The 19,927-nt window shown below is 40.3% G+C and overlaps 2 protein-coding genes across 4 annotated transcripts in view; one reads left to right on the plus strand and one right to left on the minus strand.

Annotated features, from left to right (window-relative positions):
• The window catches only part of Miga (mitoguardin), a 24,446-nt gene extending 4,538 nt beyond the window's left edge, over positions 1 to 19,908 (plus strand). For 2 of the 3 annotated variants that reach the window (XM_026816578.1, XM_018030603.2), the window contains exons 4-9: positions 16,788 to 16,975; positions 17,510 to 17,647; positions 17,717 to 17,829; positions 17,902 to 18,070; positions 18,165 to 18,398; positions 18,465 to 19,908. In XM_026816578.1, the coding sequence (XP_026672379.1) occupies positions 16,788 to 16,975; positions 17,510 to 17,647; positions 17,717 to 17,829; positions 17,902 to 18,070; positions 18,165 to 18,398; positions 18,465 to 18,782 (1,160 nt within the window). In that variant the 3' untranslated portion in view covers positions 18,783 to 19,908. Of the gene's footprint in view, positions 1 to 16,787; positions 16,976 to 17,509; positions 17,648 to 17,716; positions 17,830 to 17,901; positions 18,071 to 18,164; positions 18,403 to 18,464 lie in introns of all 3 variants that reach the window. The other variant, XM_018030604.2, reaches the window with a different exon arrangement.
• On the minus strand, positions 12 to 14,530 carry uzip (beta-pore-forming protein unzipped). The gene is made up of 5 exons (XM_018030605.2): positions 14,084 to 14,530; positions 2,820 to 3,015; positions 1,628 to 2,001; positions 887 to 1,221; positions 12 to 815 (listed from the first exon to the last, which is right to left on the minus strand). Exons 2-5 carry the CDS (start codon positions 3,013 to 3,015, stop codon positions 296 to 298), a joined length of 1,425 nt encoding a protein of 474 aa, XP_017886094.1. The 5' UTR covers positions 14,084 to 14,530; the 3' UTR covers positions 12 to 295.
• Positions 19,909 to 19,927: the final 19 nt, after the last annotated feature.

A 19,927-nucleotide genomic window follows, 5' to 3' on the forward strand; every position in this document is an offset into this window, starting at 1 on the left:
GATCTTTTTTCTTCATCTTCGAAAGGCAAGCATTTATGTCAGCGCTGACATCGCAGTCTGACGCGATCAGAGCGATTTAACGAAAGGAGCTTTTTTTATTTCATGCCATTCCGCTATTATGTATGAAATTACAGCAACGTCTCGAGTTCGATTGTTCTATTATACGACTTTTTTTGCGCTATTTTTTATGCTTTTTTGGTAATCTCTGGACACTGTTTCTCTACTATGATTTTCTTTTAAATATATTACTATTGTGACTTATACGATAGGACTTAGGTTCTGTTATTTATGATTTTCACGTGATTCTATGGACGATCGTGGTTAACGAGATCACGAGCAACCAGTTTAATCTAAGCAAAGACGATTCAACGCCGGAATGTGTCGCTTCTACCTTGTTTTTCAGCGACAACGGGCCGCCGTCGTCGCTTTGCATGTTCGACATATCCGATTTCGTCGGCGGCACGATCATGTTCTCATCGTGATCCTCGTTCTCCGGCTCCAGCTCCTTCTTCTGAACGCCCTTGCTCACGTTCTGCGGCGGTGACGCCGTGGTGGTGGTGGTGCTCGGTTCCGTTGTGGGCGGCATAGTGGTCGTAGGAACTAGACTGTAATTGCCGAGGAAGTATACGGGTCCGAATTCGGGTTTTATGTCGAACATGTTCTCCTCCGAGCGTATGCCGTTTATCACGCGACGCTTTGTCTCCCCGTCCTCGTAGTGGGAGATCAACGTGCCTGAATAGGGTACTTCCATGTCTGTGTAATTGGCTCGCAGAGTAACGTTTATTCCTGTACCGGCTTCCAAAAATACGTCAACCCTGTATTACATTACATTTGAATTAAAAGATGACAAAATTAGTATTAGAAAGTGTATACAGGCAGTACTTACGTGACCACGTCGGTACGATTATTGGATTCCTTCATGCCCCACAGTATTTTCGGTAAAGTGGTGCCATTCGTTAACGTTATCGATGTGTTTAAGCCTTTTAGTATGGCGTGACCTTGACCCCAGTACATGGAGTACTTGTACGTGAACCCGAAAGCTTGCGCCATGTTCACAGCTCTCGGTCCACCGTTGGTGATCGTTGCCTCGCCTAACACGCGAGGTGTACGTTTGATCACGCGTTTCTTAGGCCAGTTTAATTTAACCTTCGTTAGTTCGTAGTAGATCGGTTCCGTCTCGACGAGGAGTTCGCCAGCCTTTGCGCTTCCTTCAGTACCATCCTGAACAGAAGAAGAAAGGAAATGCCTTGTCGTTAACAGATTTTGTATTTTGGAATACAAAGGTACTCTAGCATGGATCTAAGAATCCAATTAAAATTCCACTGCGTACAAAGCTCCACCATTCGAATTCCTACAGATCCCAATACCCCCGACCACATTGATTCACCGTAAATCCTAAAACTCGTAGGCTCACCCTCTTTGCCCGTCAGCGAAACCATCCCAAATGCCTCTCAACCGCAGGTTCGCAGCTGAAAGAACGCCCTCGCGTCCCCTTAACTGCTTCCCAGTCGGTTTAATCCACACCCTCCAAGGTATTAAGAGAACCACCGAATGCAACCGTGCAATCTCCTCTCCTCTGTGCGATCTTCCCGCCGTAAAGGGAATTCACTCCGTAGCAATTACTTACGTCTTTCACGTAGCTGATGCTTCCGAGAGACTGCTCGGTTAAGGTGCCGATGTAATGGGTGTATTTAGGCGCGGGCGAATCCTTGACGTGCTCGGCTGCGACGCGGGCGATGAACATCTTCTCCATGGCCACGGTGCCCAAAGGGGGCATCTTGAATTTATCCCAGTACACCCAGCTGACGCGACCAGCATTGTCCACGTTCTCAAGCAACTCGTATTTTTCGTACGATTGCACGTTCCCGTGAATTGTCACGGTGCATCGTTTCTCGTCACCCCTCTGACTACCAGCGACCCAGACAGTTGTGTGCAACACCCTGCACACGTACAGGGGTCTCTTTCTCTCCGATTTCTCTGCCTGATTGTTAAGCGAGTCCTCTGCGAAACATATTCGTCGATCTTTATGTATAGTCGTTCACGAAAGTTTGAGTAAATACACCTGGCAGATTTCAAACACGTTGGATATCTCGAAATTGATAAGAGGTAACTTTCTAAACTTCAAAGAATTGTGAATTCGAGTTATCGAGATACAATTCTATAGCTCTGAATGTTCCAAGTTTATTGAATACGCAAAGATTTTTGTCGCTGACTGTATGAATGTCATTCGCAGACACGGGGGTATTTTTCGTCTATGGGGAGAGTTGGATGACGAGGAGCAATTGTATCTGGCTGTATTGTTAGGATGAGTAAACTGTCTGGCCAGGTAGAGAAGGGAAAAGGTTTATTCACGGGACCTCTTTCAAGATGCTGTCGAGACGATGCTTAGCGGCAATTAGCGGCGCGGGAAATTAACGCGAGCTTGAATTGTATCACGCACCCGGAAATCCGGGTGTGAGAGACGCGTTGTTAAAAGTCTCTTGGGTTACGGTTGGCTTAAAATCCGTTCGTTGTATGTGTAATTGATACACGAGTCGAAGAAATGAATGATTAACAAATATGTGTATGTGTAAATTCACATTCCCTTTAAATGGAATCTTGGAAGATCTAGTGCTTCAATCTTTCGACAACCTAATGAGCTTAACAGTCTCTTAAATGCGCATGTGTTCACAGTTTAATAACGAGTTAAACTAAATTTGAATATAGATATAATTGTCAAATAAATGATAAACGAGTTTCATGTTATATTTTTTTTATTGGCTAAAATCTTTAATGAAACTGGTCAGATATAATTTTCTCCTCTAGTTTTATCTACATACCTTCCGTTTCTTCGTTCTCGAAACCGCCGATGACAATTTCCTTCGAGGAATCGTAGTGAGCACGAGGAAGCCAGTTGAGGGTAGTCGAGGTGATCAATTGATACTTTGAGTGTATGTGCACGCTGTTGTCCGCGTTCGTCAGCAGCAGCAGGACACCAATAAGTCCCACAGCAAGGTAGATCCTTTGCCAAGACATCTGTAAATTTACCATTTTTTGCCATTGTGAATAAAAATGACAGAAATACCGCTTGCCTGCTAGGTTTATCGCGCGTCAAATCTAATGCAAAGTGGGTTGAATACACGGTAAACGAAGAAGACGAGCTCTAATAAGGTCGTTATTACGATACAGCATGTTAATTCAGGAGTAACTCGAGATACTGTAGCGCAACGTGTACTGCAGGGGGAAAAATATCGACAAATTTAACACCGTGTGCGCTGTTAACATTTTAATGGCCGCATACTCGCTACTAACGCCTGGCACAGGACTTTTACGAATTGAAAACATTTAGGAACGATTTTAGAATTGTTCAAGCGGGTTCTTTTCGTTTCTTTCCTTATGAAATATCGTAGAGTATAAGTACGATAGATAGAAAAATAAGGCACGGCTGATGTTTTCGAAAATCCGGTTTCCAGTTTCTAAACGCGGTGTTACGTAACGTTTCGACGATTCTGTCGTGTTTTACGGCGACCTTAACTTTTGTAACAGTAATACCTTGCCTCACTGCGATTATGTTTCTGCTTACAGAGCGTATCTTTAACACAGTCCGCGTATAACTGGATCTACGGCTTGCTACCTCGCTTCGTGTGTTTTCGCTTCAGTTAGTGGCGAGGAAACGGAACGAGCGCGTGAATACCCACTACAGGAGAGATCCGCGATCGCTCCGAAACAATTCTTCGTCACTATCGTGCTCATGGTCATTTTTTTTTATTTGGCTTTGTTTCCTTCCTTTCCCTTTCTGCTATTGAGCTTCAAGGTATTTCCTCTATCTAAGGCATTCTTTTTTAGAACTTCATTCATTCATAGAATCAATATTCAATCTTTATATAACATCAGCTTCTTTTTATAAAAAGAACTTAGTAATACATTTGATATACGCATATTTTAGTAGTTCTATAATTATCTCGATGGAAGAACAATTTATGGTTCAATATAGGAACCTGCAACGGAACTGCAATCTTCATTAGCAGGTTACAAAAGCGATGTGTATCAGGAAAAACTTAAGTCGTAAAGATGCTCGCCTGGAGAACGGTTAGCTCGGACCGTACACGGTACATTATATCTTGAGTACAAGTTACTGTAACGGTTCCGTGGCATATCCGTTTACGTGATAATACATTTATTTTATAACGCTGCTGGCTTTGACTCTTGTTCTTTCATTTGGGAATTTCGCTTGACTGCCGTCTCAAATGATTCGTGAACACAAGCCTCTCTACGAGAGAGTAAATCGTGCACTGTTTTACAAATTAGTAACGCTTTGTATCACCCCAAACGAAAATTACTCAGATATTCTACGTACACACATGTTTAGAAAAATCAATAAAATGGTTTGGAACGGTCGGTTGTTGATTTTTGGGATAGCTCCAAATTGCTGAGACCGTTCCATAATCCACTTTGCCTAGAAAGAGATTAGGGATCACAAGAGAGGTGGACCCTCTTTGTTGTGTTGCGTAAAAAGCTGAACAAAAGCGTGACGCTTTAGTTAAAGGGGACAAAAGAGCATCTGTGTTTTTCGCTTTGTGTAAAGGATATTCACTCACGCCCGGGATCAATTTCGTTTGAAAAATTGAATTCCGCAACCTTATACTCCAGATTTAATAATATTGATCTTGAATTTTTGGCAACGGTCTAATAGATTATTTCACTAAGTTCTGACAATTCTGTTTTCGGTATTAGAGAGATATATGAACCTGTCATCTGCCTCTAATTAAAATAATCATTCGTTTTTCCGCGTTAAATTCAAATCACCAGTACGTATATCTTGTGATCGTCCAACAAAACGTTTCCGGCCCGGCATAGCGTTTCCGTGGATGCATTGTTCGATCAAACGATCGAAAAGAACACCTCTGATCTGACAGAGATGTACCGCATTGTGCGTTAGAACTGGTGATGGTCGGATGAGCACGTTGAATAACTGGAATGGCAATAAAATCCCAGGCTGTTTCTAAACCAAGCCAAGAGTCTATCGATTCGAAAACGATGTTCTCTAACAAATTTATTATACGGACTCACTAAACTTAGATACTTCTTTGTTTAGAATTGTGCCGATATCTGTATATTATTGATTAGTCTGAGAATTTTCCGACGTTCTATTTCCAGTTGCTCGATTAGTAAAGCTATTTTATTGAACGACGCTCGTGATTTAATTAGCTTAGAAAACGAGCTATCTCTTATTGAATCTCTAGATGTACATTTATTTATACTCCAAAGTCGGAGTACGTCCCACATAAATGCGATTTAATAGAAAAAGTATTAACGATTTCTATGATGTAAGCTATTTCCTTTTGGAAGATGTTTAAACGGATTACAATTTATGTTACTAAACATGTACACAGGATGTGACAATGAATGTAAAGTAGCTAGTTTGTCAGATATCTTCTATTTTAGTTAAACATTAAGTAAGATAAAAGTAATAGTACTGAGTATGTATGTACATATTTGAAAGTACTTTCGTGGTAATCGGTGATCGAATCGGATTAGAGGCGACAAGTTCCCTGGCCGTGACATCAGTACGTCAAGATACGCCATCAAACGAGTTCATCATCGTTCGACCGAAAATAATAGGATAAAGAGACAGTGTGCGCGTAATAGGTGGCCTGTCAACAAGTTGCTGGACATCAGCTTGCAACCGGTTCTCCCGATACGCGAAGCGCCAGCCGATAATGTCTCCGGCACGAGTTTAAATAGGCTTCAACGACGTCGGTTTTACCTGTTCCCTTTTTTTTTTACTATCTCTTACCGCGCTTGAGATCTAGCAAATTCATATTCATGAGGCGCTCTCCTATTCCATCTGTTTTCGTTCCACGTACTTCGTATCTACGCGTTATTACGAGTCCTGCATTATTTCCATTACTTTCGGCGCGTCGCGAATCGTTTTCCATAGATTTCTGAATATCTATCTCGAAATCTCGGTTACATTATTTCCCAGGAAACCCGTAAATTAATTTAATTGTTCCCGCATTTCCCTTCAGACGTTCGGTGAATAACTGCCAGTTTGGATGATGGATTTGAATTACTGCTTCTTTTATGTTATTGAATAGTATAACAGCTAAACGCAACATTCTAGATAGATTACGAATAAAAATTTTGTCTCGAACCTATATCAAAATCCAATTCTTCTCAAAACGACCATGAATGCGGGCATCAATCAATAATCAAACAAAAAACGTTCTGCAGCTTGCATTCATTGATTGGTTGCGGCCGTATTCGATATCAATTCGCGGTGCATCAAAGCAACCACGAGTCGAGAGGAGAAAAATAGAGTCGAAGGGGACTATGCATCCTAGTCACGGATGACACGCCGCTCGATGGACAAGATTTATAAGCCAAATGAAAGAAGAAACAAACATACACGCCGCATGCATTATTAACCCGTCTCGTCCTTGGTGCAATTCAGTCAGACTGAATACGTACATTTCATTTCATACGACGCCGACCTACTGACCTTAACTCTGCGGCACTTTTGTATGAAGCGAGTCTAACAGCGAGTTTATTTAATTGAGAGCGCCAGAAGGTACACAAACACCGGGACAAGCCACTGGGAAGAGGCTGTGATGTGATTATCTCTGCAGGTCTGCACGAAATTCAACACGTTCTGTCTTAACAATAGTAAATATGTGTGCGACAGACCACTGCGTCTCAGTAAATTATTATAAATAGATGAGCACAGTAGAAACTGGAGAAGACGATTCATCAATTTAATTATATAATTACGCCAAACATGACACGCCAAACAGAACACAGCCCAATGCTATAATCATCATCCAAGAATTTTGTTCTAACAAGACGAGGCGATATAATCATTACTTTCAACCGAAAGAGGTCTTCGAACTTTTCGAAACAGTAATCTCATCTCTGGTAAACAACTAACAACTGGTCCTTGGTTGTTTTTAGTTACAGGGGATTTATTATCCTCAATCAGTTAGAATCGTGCAGCACAGACACTACTACAATTAAAGAGGCGTCTCTGGTAGAGATTCATGATGAGAAAAAGAGATCCGACATAAAAATCATAAGAAATTACACCGATGCATCCGCGGTGAAACGTTACGGATGAAATTAGATAATTGACTTTCACGGTGAATTAGCTCTATGGAATGCTTTCGATTGCCCTGAACCTAGTAATTTTAGAGAAAGTTACATTCTCTGTCAGGAGATCGTTATTTCGTTTCAAAAGGAGCCGTCTCATGATTCCTGCGAGAACGTTGTGAAATATGTCGAATTCTTTTTAAAGAAAAGATATATTTTCTTACAGCTATTCATTACACGCGGTGATTAGAAGTCCGCAGTAGATTAATATCACATGTCCACTTTATATGGGGTAATTCAAGGATGCTCTTCGTCATGGTACGGACATTTTCCATCAGCATAAAATCAATTTTATCAGAATCATCAATATCACTCTTGTATTTAATAATTATGAAGATTTTTAATTCAGAACTTCAAAACCGTTCTTCGTAGTTTACTTTTTAATTTAATAGAATCGAGAGAATTGTTTCCGTGGAAAGTGAATTGGTACTGTAATGTAGGAACACGATTCGAGCATCGAAGGTCGAGTTTTAGAGGCCTGGTAAAGGTGGATACTTGAAACCCTTCGTATATTGTACAAGGAGCGAGCATTGGTCGATTGTCCATGAAAGGGGCCCAGTCCAGAGGGTACATATGCGCTGATAGATAGATTATCGTTCCGTACACTGTCCCGAAAACCAATAAGTACTTACGATCCAACGTAAAAGATATTTCGGTATAGGGAATGCAGCTGCACTTTGTTATACGCCTTCACGTGCTAATATCTCGACTTTATAAATGTTGACATTGATACTTCCTGTACGAAGCTGTAGTATTCAAAATATTCGCAGGATAAAGTGAGAAGAACACGTGTAATCATATGCTTCATGACATATCCTGTTCAAGTTCGCGTGTCGCTCCAATTTCCGAGTTCAGGTCTCAAGTTCGAGCAAAATGATAATCGGATCGATCATCGTCAGATTAGCTGCTCGCTACAAACGAACTTAGCCTCGATTTCACGACACGGTTCACAGCTTAGCCAGTCTGGCCCGATTCGCGAGACGCGTGACCGTCTCACGAATTTATATAATCTCTCGGTGTTAGATTAAATAGATAATACTGTTCGCGTGAGAAAATTGTTCTGAATCGTCTGATAGAAAAATTACGTTTGAAAATTTCCTGGCGCGACTGCGTTGACGGTCTACTTATTGCAATTGCATCACGTTGTGTTATGTGATAAAGCGCTTCCTGCACCACGTGCATACACAGTTGGTACATGACGATAAACACGTTAGCTCGTAACTCGTTAGATTTTCAATTATGATACGAGATAGAAAATTGTAATTGACTTATTTTCATTAAAAACCTTTAAATTAGGGAATGTAAGAAACTATAATCAATACTAATCAAATACTCCGTTTAATAACTATCTTTATTTCCAAACTCAGCGAGATAGCAAAGAGACGCGATGTTAACGCGTCAAGAGCCGACTAAATAGTGACTGAGCTCAACCAGCCTTTTGTCGATATCGAGTCCGAACCTAATCTAAGCTTTTCCCACGAAATAGCCTCTTAGAGGAATTTCATTTAGTAACCTAATATACGTGCTTATCACACATATTTCTGTCCTAAAAGGAGTAAAGTAAACAAAAGGGGTCGTGTTCGATATGCTGGAAGGTAGATAGGGCACATGTCCCCGCCAAGGAATACGAAATGAGGAAGGTATCGACTTTCCACAATCGTACTATCAGCGTTACCATGATAACACCCCCTATGCGTGGCAATCCACGCCACGGAGAAAGAGTCAAGAGCGCTCCTTTACGGGTTGCGCTTCTTAGCCACGTGCATGCACGCACGTTGGTCGGACGCGGGCGTCAAAAAAAGAGAAGAGGCGGAGGAAAGAGAAAAACCGCGACAGGTCCTTCAGACTGCGGTAATGACGAGGAAGAAGTAAATTTTGCACAAAGCAAACGTCACGGAGAGACACCTCGGGGTTACCCTGAGTCGCGAGCTTTGCACAATGGAACAAAGAGTAGCATTGCTTGCTTTTATTTCTCTCATTGATATACATTGTGCACAGAGTATCTTGGGATAAGATTTTCAACTGCAGTGAAAGGTTTAATAGATTTTGTATTTTTGTATATCGGCGAGTATGTAGATCGGAACGAATCTCTCTAATAGATATCCGTAATTAACATGTCGGAGATATCTCTAATTGCAACTCATAAATTTGTCGGTGTTATCCGAGACTAGATGAAATCAATTAAGAGCGTCTTCGAGATGCCAAAAATGAATTCCAGAAATTGACCCTGATGAAAACTTCCGCCAACTGGGGTAATCGATAACACGCTCGAGGGAAATGTGATTCATTGCATGCCGCGAATGCGTCAGCTCCTCAGTTGAATTTCGTGAGGGGTTCCTGTTCCTAGCATTATTCAATCATTTAATTTACAACTGCGATGCAGTCACTACGCGTAATCAACATTACAAATAAAGTTCGCCTCGAGCAAGGACTATTACAACGTCGACGGTATATGCAAATGCGTCTGTCCATCATACATGGACTCGTAGGAGATCTGCAAGTACGAGGATAATGTTCATCGAACTTATATACATGGAATACCGGTTTTTTTCCGCGAAGTTTTACGCGTAAACGTGACTTCTGTCCTTTTTATTTTTTTTCGTACAGTTGCGTCACGCACCGAGAATATTTTATCACGACAATTGGGCACTTGCGAAACAGGCTTTAAAATGCTAACAACCTAAGGCCGCATTGCTATACGGATTCCTTGAATCGTAGTTTCCTTGACCTTAAAAAATCATCGCTCAACGAGCTTCGACCATCACCGCCGTTTCTGTTCGTAAAATTTCATCAAGATATTGCTGACCTTCGGATGCAATACGAATTATTTGCAGTACAAACAGTACAATCAAAATCAATTAAGATTCTGATGGGACTAAAATATTTAGAAGATCCTCATTTGTTATCCATGCAAACATTCACACTTTAGTGGTGAAATAAATTGTCTGAAGCGAAGCGATAAAATTGACAGAACGGAAATTTTAAAATGCGGAGAGGTCGCTAAATGATACAAAACCGGTCGAAAAAGATTTTACGTTTCCATATGAATGCCCTAGCGATAAGGCGGCTGCAATATCTATCTATCACTGTCAAGGGCACCTATGCAACCGGATCGTCTCTCCACAGTCATTGTTAAACTCATTTCCGTCGCTCGATTGCTCGTGAGTGCATTGAAAATTGAACCACCAGTTTACGGCCAGCAGGATCCCCTCATATCGTCGTAGACGCATGTACATTTATATCACACTCCGCCAGACTATGCTGCATATTTAAAAATAGATTTTTAATTTTTACGTCTATCCCGAGTGTCTGCAGCAATTTTAATTTCTCCTGTCAGTCAAAGGTTGGCAATCTCTTCGTGCATTTACGTTCAGTGAATACCTCGTTCCATTAGCTTTTTTCTTGTCTCATGCAAATTTGTCTGAATAATCGATTACGCCCGAAGCTTTGTATTTAATTCCGGAACGATTTATTCAGGCCGATTTAAAGGTCCTTCAGATTCAATTCAACGGATCCTCTACTTCAATCGCGATCCGCGAGATTGGAATAGTGCTCCTTGATCTCTATCATCGAGAATGCAGTTTTTCTAGCGCTCGCTTTCCACGAGTTTATTTCACACTGTTTCGGAATTGTTCTCTCCTTGAATTGTCATCAACTCTAAAGTATTATGTTCCTCATATGATACATAATGGAGTTATAAAAGCTTATCCTGTAAAGTTTGAAAAGAACACTCAAAACGCAATACAGGAAGCAACTATGACATTGAAGCGTAAATGTTCTAACGGTGTTGATCTTGTTGCTCTATCCATTACTCTACATGTAACGTTGGCCGCGAAACGAAATCATCTCGCGATTGTAGACAGATGATTCATTGCGGGAAGAGACGGATAAGCCAGGAGAAAAATAACACGACCGCTGCATGTTTCGATACGGCGCAGCCTGTTGAAAGTCTTGTTCCTTCTGTTTCTCACGGCCCAAAGACGCGTATAATCGATTTCGATCGAAAGATAGTCGGGGTGGCAAGATTAACGAGGCTACAGCTGTACGCGTTCTATGAATAATTACAAAGTCACTGTCGTATTGTATGTATTTACACGTTGACCTTATACCACTTTCTATCGTGCACGTTTCCAGGTACACACTCGAATTCCGACTCGTTGTAGCATTAAGCTCTACCCGCGCACCCACGCGGAGTCGTTTATCAAAATAGTTCTAATACCATGATGACGTTCAATGAATTGAACCGGGTTCAACGAGGACGAGCCGGACGAGAGAACTCTCGTCACTCCGGTGGAACTTGAAGACGAAATTATTCTGTAGACTATTTTTAGATGTTTCAATGATCATTAAGTCTTTGAAATATATCTACAATCAGATAACAGAATGTATCATATCTTCAATGCATATTTAGATGAAATCTGATGTGTATACCACTTTGGTATTCGGAACTCGTGGGTACTTAGGAAGAAAGATGCATCGATTGAGATGCAGAATGTGAGCAATTTTGAGCACGCCGTGAAGACGAGCAAAACGTGTCAGGCGTTGGAGCTCGGGTTTATCGAGATATAGAGGATCTTTCCAGCTGACGTGGCCCGCAGTCATATAGTGTGACCTCCGCCGGTCTACTTTACGAAGGTAAAAGCCTGAGTGGGGTTCGCGTACACCTTTTACCCTCTTGCTTGTTCCACGGTGTTCTGGAATACGTATTTACTCCATCCAAGGATCATAGAAGTATTAATACTGCTTCCAAGCGAAACGTTAGAATGTCCGATTAAATTCTTCCAATGCGTTAAGGTGGATTCGATGATCGTGAACCTTTACTGTGTAAACTTCCTCTCAGCATCCTAACTGCGTAAAGATGCGTCATTGCGTTCAAAGCGTTTTTTCTATACGTTAGGATTAGAGAAATTCAAATAGCGCCAACTGACGTACTTTATAATGGAATATTTCAGAAAGAATTTTATATAAGTTTATCATGGAAATAAAGTACTATTCCGACGCAGGTAGATTCTGCCCGGACATGAACGATCCACCTTTGCACAGTAAGGGTTAATAAAAATGAAAGTACTCTCTGCTAATAGAAAATGCGACTAACTAATGGGGTAGAGGATTCTCGATGATGTGAACCAGATTATGAAAATCAGAGCGAGCCACGTAGGTTAAAAGCTCGTTGCGGCGAGCGATAATGATGTCACTTTTATTAGTCTCATCAGGGTCGAAGCATTCTCGACAGGGGATCCACTATTACCTAATAACCGACACGATCATATCATGTATCTTGTTATACGGTGATAGTGGAATTTGCGTTCATCCATCCATCCATCGACAGCTCGTATACGTATTTTTAAAAATCCCACTCAGTTTATTAATAATCACACCTTCTGCTCCTCTCTTCTTCACGTCTTTATCTTGGCTTCGTCTTTCTTGCCCGAGGCTTATCGTAGCGTATCTTACGAGATGTTGCAATTTTAGTTATTATAATTTTAAACGATTTAATAGTATGAATAGTACTTTGTACTGTATTTATCTAAATTTCTGCATCGGGCGAGTCATCGCCGTAGGTGGAGTTATCTAGGTCGCCGCTTTGGAGCATCGATTTGTATTTCGTTTTATACCAGACCATGTATTCCATTGTAATGATTTTTTTTCGAGTACCGGTTTCGTACATTGGGTCACTCCTATTTCCGCAACGTTCTATATTCTATACACTGCTTTGACAATGCTCCGAACATCATAATAGAATCTACGTAAAAACTTGTTCCACTCTTTAAATATTCTCGCATGAAATCAAACTCTCCACTGATCAATTTAATGAGACTAACAGTGTCGAACGGTAAAGTGGACTTCCTTCTCGCATGTATACAATTTTTTATCAAGTCAGATCGTTTGCGTGTTAATATCAGGAGGATGTTGTTCATCAAACGCGCCTTGCGTATCGTAATTATCGTTTTTTAAACGTTGCACATCTTCATCTGAGCTAATCAAGCATGGATATTATTCGATCGTATGAACGTGCATTATCCTCGCTTCCGAGCAATGCCGATGTCGTAGAAATCAACCTCGTGCTCCAAAATGTCGACACAGATTGCAAATGATTTTAGACAAATTTAATAATATGTCTGATTTAGAAGCACAATCGTCAGTAGTTTTTACGGTTGCCAGACAGCGGCGTATGCCAAAAATTCAAACAGGTTACGTGAACGACCCGAGATCGTTCACGTTTTCCAACGAGCCGCGATTACATCACTTGCATTCATGATACTATAATATCGGTTGTTGTACTTTAAGGCTTAATGGAAGCGCATACATGACTCGTATAAGGCAAGGTGTACTATAACAGATATACGCAAATATCACGGGTGCAGGAAGTGCGCGTGTGCTAGGAAAATTTCCAAGTTCACCAGCGCAGCAGGCACCTCCATCGATCTGTCGGTGCGCGCGGTGCTATTGCTACATTTACGGCATTCACTTTTATTCGAGATTCAACGGGTACGGAGGTATTGACCCCTGAACTTGACCTATACCGATGGTATACCTGATCTCGAATACTGCCGTGAACCGATGAAAGTTTCCCTTCGTTTATTAGACAAAGACATCGGCCATTGCAGTGTGATTTGGTTTTCACGGTGTTCTATTGCGCCATGAAACACGCAACGTATTTTCGAGTCTATAATTTTACGGTTTCCCCTGCTACGATTCGGACATATCGATTGATATTTTAATTCAAACTGGAAATGAACTCCAGAATCTTCCCATTTCTCGTTTAAAACGATTCGTTCAAACTTGATTGTTGAAAGAATACACACTTTTCGTATTAGAATGATAGTTTCCTAGATGAAACGTAATTACGTTCGCACAATGAAATGAAGTCTTTCCTCGACGGTGACGAGACGACGCGTACATCTGATGAAACCACCCAGAGTTCGATAATCGTAGAGAAGGAAACAGTCGTACTTACTATTGCATTATCTTTAATCCAAATAATGCGAGCGTCCGAATACTGGCATCAAGGGGATTACGCGGTGATGGCACTAGGCGTCCCGTCCGTTGTGTTTTATTCTATACCGCGTTTTCCGTGAGAAACGATGTTACGAATTTCGCGTAATGTCAACGGCCCGGTGGTTCGTAATTAAAAATTGTGAACGAGCGCACTGCACAACCGGCAAACAAGCGGCAAGCCGAATAACTGACGCCAGCGCGAAGCGGAGCACCCACGGCCCACCGTGTGTCCCACCCTCCCTTCTTTCTATGCTCGCTTGCTTCTTCCTTCTCTCGCGCGGTCCTCGTTTATCTCCCGTTGCTTTCGCTTGCTCTCTTTCGTTCACACGGCAGCGTAAGCTTCGAAGCTACCTTGCCGTGGTGGTTCGAATAGCGCACTACTGGCGCGATGCCGCAACGCGTGCCTGCCTGGAGCACACTTTGAGACCGCGCGCGCCTCCCAGCTGCCGTATCGACCCCTCCCCATTGGATGACACATCCTCCAATAACGAACCTGGAAAAGGATTACGTCACTTTGGTATTATTGACGCCAACCATCCGGCAGCATCGCAGTGCTGGATTCTTCAGGGTGTATCTTCCCTGTAACGGGGGTTGTGAGAATTCTCAAGGGGTAGAGGCTCGCCACACGAAAGCCTCTCTCCTCGGATGTACTAGACTCGTACGTCGTCGCACAGAATCGCGCCTCTTAGTTAAACAGAGGATGCTTATGCCTACCAGCTCTGCACTGGTTCATCATGCCTTTCTAAGTTCTTTCCTGCCACACGAATTTCTGTGCAAATCGTCTGCGAGACGGTAACCGGCTCTGGCTGGGAGCCTTAACGTGTGCACTTTATAATTTCAATTGATTATCTTGCAAATTGTTGGATATTTAATTTTTCTGACCCTGTCTTTAAAATTATTCATTTATAGATTTGAGTTTTGATCGTGGAATGAAAATGTTTGCATTTAGATGGATACGTCACTGGGAAACACCCCAACTTTGCTGAATATATTTTCTTCTCTCTCTCGATGCATCCCCTTCCTTTGAGACTGCAACAGCTAAAATAAGCTTGGATAAAAATTGAAATTCTGATCGGGGAGTTCCATTCATTCTTTCCCCTCGGTCGATGTAAATTATTTATAAACTTATTTTGCGTAGATTCTGTTCAACGCATGTGAATCGCGCGTACGTGCCGCTCATGTAAATCAGTATTTATATTTACGTTAGACGAATTTTATAGACAGCCATTGACGTATTTGGGTTGCATATGACGTTTATTCTTATCGCAGATTGAAAGTAATTGGTGCTACCCTTCGGAGATACGAGTAATGCTTCTTAATTGATATGGCGCGTGCTCCGTTTCCGTCCGGCGTCGAATTTCATGTGTGCGCGCCAGTTCACGGGTGACAAAACGTTGAATACGGTGAATGCCGTCACCGAGTCGGAATTTAAATCCTGCGACAGTGTGACACTGTTAAGTAGATGCTCTCAACCCCTTGCCCGCTCTCTTTGCTGACTGGCCGACACGCCGGCCAACAGGGTCTCATTTCGAAATCTGCCTTCGCAAAATCAGTCGTTGAACCTTACCTTTGCCTCTTGTGCGGGTGCCAAGTACTCCGCAGTCGCGACATTCGTCTGAGGCCTCTGCCCGATTCAAGGCGTTTCCTGGTTTGTCTGAAAACGCGTCTTCCACGAATCTCTCTAATGCAAAGTGTTATCATTGCTTTCTTTCAAACACCCAAGTAATTAGTTTCTATAAATCTTCAAGCTTGCCTCGTGATAATTGAATACTTAATATTTTATATAACGCCGTTTAGAGTGAACTTTGAATAAAAACAAAAATCTAATTTCGAAATACAGGATCGTTACAAAATCAATGTTCAACACAGATAAGATGAATGTAGAAATCGTAGGTATGAAAAAAGTTGTTGAAGTGAAAAAACAGTTATCCTATAATAGAAAGCGATAGCACTTAAATCCCGTGTAAACTAAAACGAGGACCCCGAACTCACGCTTCGAGCAATGCTTAAACTAAGGAAAAGGAAGTGAAAGTATTAGGTCTGTCTATCCTCGTCTATTTTATATTACGTATAGGGCTGTATATGTCTGTAATAATGTCAGCATAAGCGAGGCAAAGAGCTACGAATTGCAGTTGAAAGGTCATATTCAGTGTAAGAGATATTCTACAGATAGTTATATAAAAATAATAATGCACTGCTCCGAATACCGTTGATATTAATAAATGTTTTTATGGCTGCTTTAAACTGTAGTATTGCAAGCACATTTCCAGTGTTTACTTTCTCCCGTATTATAGTATACGTAGTTCTTAACGCTTTAATTAAAAATACACACTTTTTTACTGCAGCATATAAAATGATCGAAGCAAATTGTTTAGCACTAATGTATTATAAAGTAGTGTACTATACGGTTGATATTAACAAGAAACTAGCAGGAACGAGATGCAATAAAAATCGAAACATGCGTAATACAATTTCGAATAAATATATTATTTAGTAATATGAGGATCACAAAGATGATCACTGTACCCACGTAAATCTCTTTCCTGTTGTGCGAGCGTGTCTCTTGAACGAATTAAACAGGTTCGAGTTCGCCGTTTGTGTGATATGTGCACGACGAAAATGAAAATTGACAAATGTAAAACGATGTTAATTTAATGACGCAGGATTGGAGGCTCTGGAAAAGGCTCTCTATTGCTGGGAGGATGCTCTTACAGCATTCAGCTGTTCACTCAATAATGACACACTCGCATTACCATCCAAGGCGGATGCAGCATTTACGCACGACGTACAAGAGCTTCTTGACATGGCTTATCAAATCCAAAGCCATGCAGAGCTCCTGTTCATCGATCAGGTGAGTCTATCACTCCTCGGTCTTTTCCTTTTTCTTAAACTCTGGACGTAGATGAAGTAATCGACCGACGCAGGAAATCGATTTTCCAACACACGTTCCTTTCAAACCAGAAACTACAGTTGTAAATATCATTTCTATTTAAGGAAACATGGATATAAATTTTACTTTCCCTTTGTCGAAATCTTTTCTTTATTATGCCCTGTAATTCCGTTCTATCGCAGTCGTCAATTACTTTTCTGCTGTATAAAAAGTATGGGAATTAATCCAATTTAAATGATAACCGAGGTAATTAGTACAATGAGTCACTTGACCTAACGCAAGAAGGAATTATTACATAGGAAGTTCACGGCACCGCGACTGCGGTCGTTCGAATCTAATTGTAAGCGCATATAAAACGTTTTTACTGCAAATGCACGTGATCGCTCGGTATAAATGTTATATATGAATAAAAAGACTTTGTCACATGCGATAAATCAATGTGTAAACTTAATAACATTAATTACTTTTTAATACGAAAAAATCTTATTTTTAAAGCATTCGGTGTTGTTCCGTAACGAAGACGAGGAGAGTGTAGATAGTCATAGGCCTTCGAATATAGGTAGTCGGATATCCGGTAAAGAGAAAGCGGACGCTGCGTCTTCTCCGGAATCTTTCGAATCTGCGCGCGATGGGGTGAGGAAACACTTTTTGTTCACACGTAATTGCGTACACGTTCAATTGCGAATAATAATATTAATTCAGGTGGCGGATTTGCGAGAATTCGAAGAATTTTCCGAGTTCTTTCCACATTTTGAAAAACAAAAACTTTATCACACTGCTCTCAAACAACACGAAGATCAAAGTATCCCTTGCAGGTGAATCTTTCTAGTCCATAAAAAGTATTGAAAGCCTTATAGAACTTATTACAATTTATATATCGATTATAGACGACTGCATACAGAGTTGGTAAAATGTGGTTCAGATGTAGAATATTTAGCTAAAGTGTATTGCCTACGGCAAGCGTATACAAAGTTGTTCACTGTACCTTCTACGACAGAGTGGATCGCGGACATAGGGCGACAAGTGATTAGCGATTTGATCATGTATGCAGACAGGGTATACACAACAAACATAATTTACTTCTGCTTGAGAATATGATACGTCTCAATGTGATTCAATTCGGTTATTAACAAATGCTTTCCTTTGCTAGGATCCTAAAGATTATTTGATGCATTACGAACGAATGCTGGAGTTTTTACAAGATCCAACTAATCATAGCATCATGGAAGAAGAGCTAACTGGAAGAGGTGTGAAGTGTATGAGCTTTTATGACATTCTGATTGATTTTATTCTATTAGATGCGTTCGAAGAAGTAGAGAAACCGCCTTCGTCGATCAAAGCTATTCTGCAGAATAGATGGATATCCGCCAGTTTCCGTGAAACTGTAGGTAACTAAAAAAGGATAAGTTTGTTTTTAATTTAATGACTTAATATTTGTTTCATGTTTAAGGCAATCGGAACTGCTGTATGGTCAGTTCTTATGGGTAAAAGACAGATGTTGAAGTATGACAAAGGATTCCTGGCACATTTCTACTCGATTTCTGAGCAGATCACACCCGTGCTTGTATGGGGATTTTTAGGTCCAGAGGGAAGTCTGCGCTCTACTTGCCATTATTTCAGAGATCAAGTAATCGAATTTCTTGTAGATATATTTAATTTCTTTAAAGTAAGATATACCACCGTCGATAATCTCGCCGAAGATGTACTCAGGGAAATGAAAATAAGAGTCGAGAATATTAACCAAAGGCTTTCTCTAGAAGGTTGCTAATCATATGCGAACTAATAGATACTATTTAATAGCATTAACGCAGGTATAACTGGATAAATGTGGGGATAGACGATGGTTTGACGTACTGTCTGTCATATAGATTTAGATGATTAATGATCTTTATTCTCTTTCTGCTTATTGCAAGTTGTCAGATTTTGTCCATACATAGTATAATTGTTATATGAGTATTATACAGAGTAATATTATGAGAACAATTCAGATTATGGCACTAGATATATTTTAAACGTTTGGATTTCACTTGAAAACAGTTTTATTTACATTGTTTCGTAAATGTCATTGGAAAGTGAACGTAAGAATAAGTTTTTACGCTATTTTATTTCTCATAACTTGTAGATAATTTGTAGATATTGCTACCTAGATATTACATTTTTTAAAGTATATTAAAATTTACACTTTTAGTACAAAGGTTTACTTATATCAAAGTGTTTAAATATCATTGTTTTGTAATAAAAACAAATTTTAATATATCGCTATTATTTCCATACTATAAAGTTTGTGTTAGATGTATGTGTAATGTGATGATCTGTGCTCATTAGCATTTAAAAAAGTTCCTCGTTGAGTGATAAAATACCATCGTGCTAGTTCCATGGCGCTAATAATAATGCGTTCATTAATCACGTATTAAATACATAGCCTACATTAAAACAGATTCTAAAAAATTGATTTCATGATCATGTCTCACTTGCATTATCTCTTCGATTACCATAAAATATTTAAAAATTGAAACTTTCTGCCAAAGATAAGAGCAATATTACTCATGGAAGCTTGTGTTCAGTCAATAGCTGTATTAATTGTGTCATGTGCATCCTGTATATTACAAATATAGATCGAAAACATTCCAAAAAAATATATGAGCCATACTTTACGAATTAATCGTGAACTTTAGTGCAGCAAGTTTTACATTGAAAAGTAAACAAATTGATTTGCCTCCTTCAATGTTAAACTTTATACTGTAAGCATAATAGAAAGCTTAGAACGCGATATTCTCCTTTAATCAAATTTGAGATACACCATTATTGTCAATCAGGAAGATACAGGATTCTTGTATTGAAATGATGACGTAATAGATATTGATTTATGTAAATGTTCTTAAGCATTTAATATTAAAGACATTTACATAAATA

The sequence above is a fragment of the Ceratina calcarata genome, unplaced genomic scaffold (assembly GCF_001652005.2).
Source record: "Ceratina calcarata isolate Rehan_Ccalc_2016 unplaced genomic scaffold, ASM165200v1 scaffold53, whole genome shotgun sequence".
Lineage (NCBI taxonomy): Eukaryota > Metazoa > Arthropoda > Insecta > Hymenoptera > Apidae > Ceratina > Ceratina calcarata.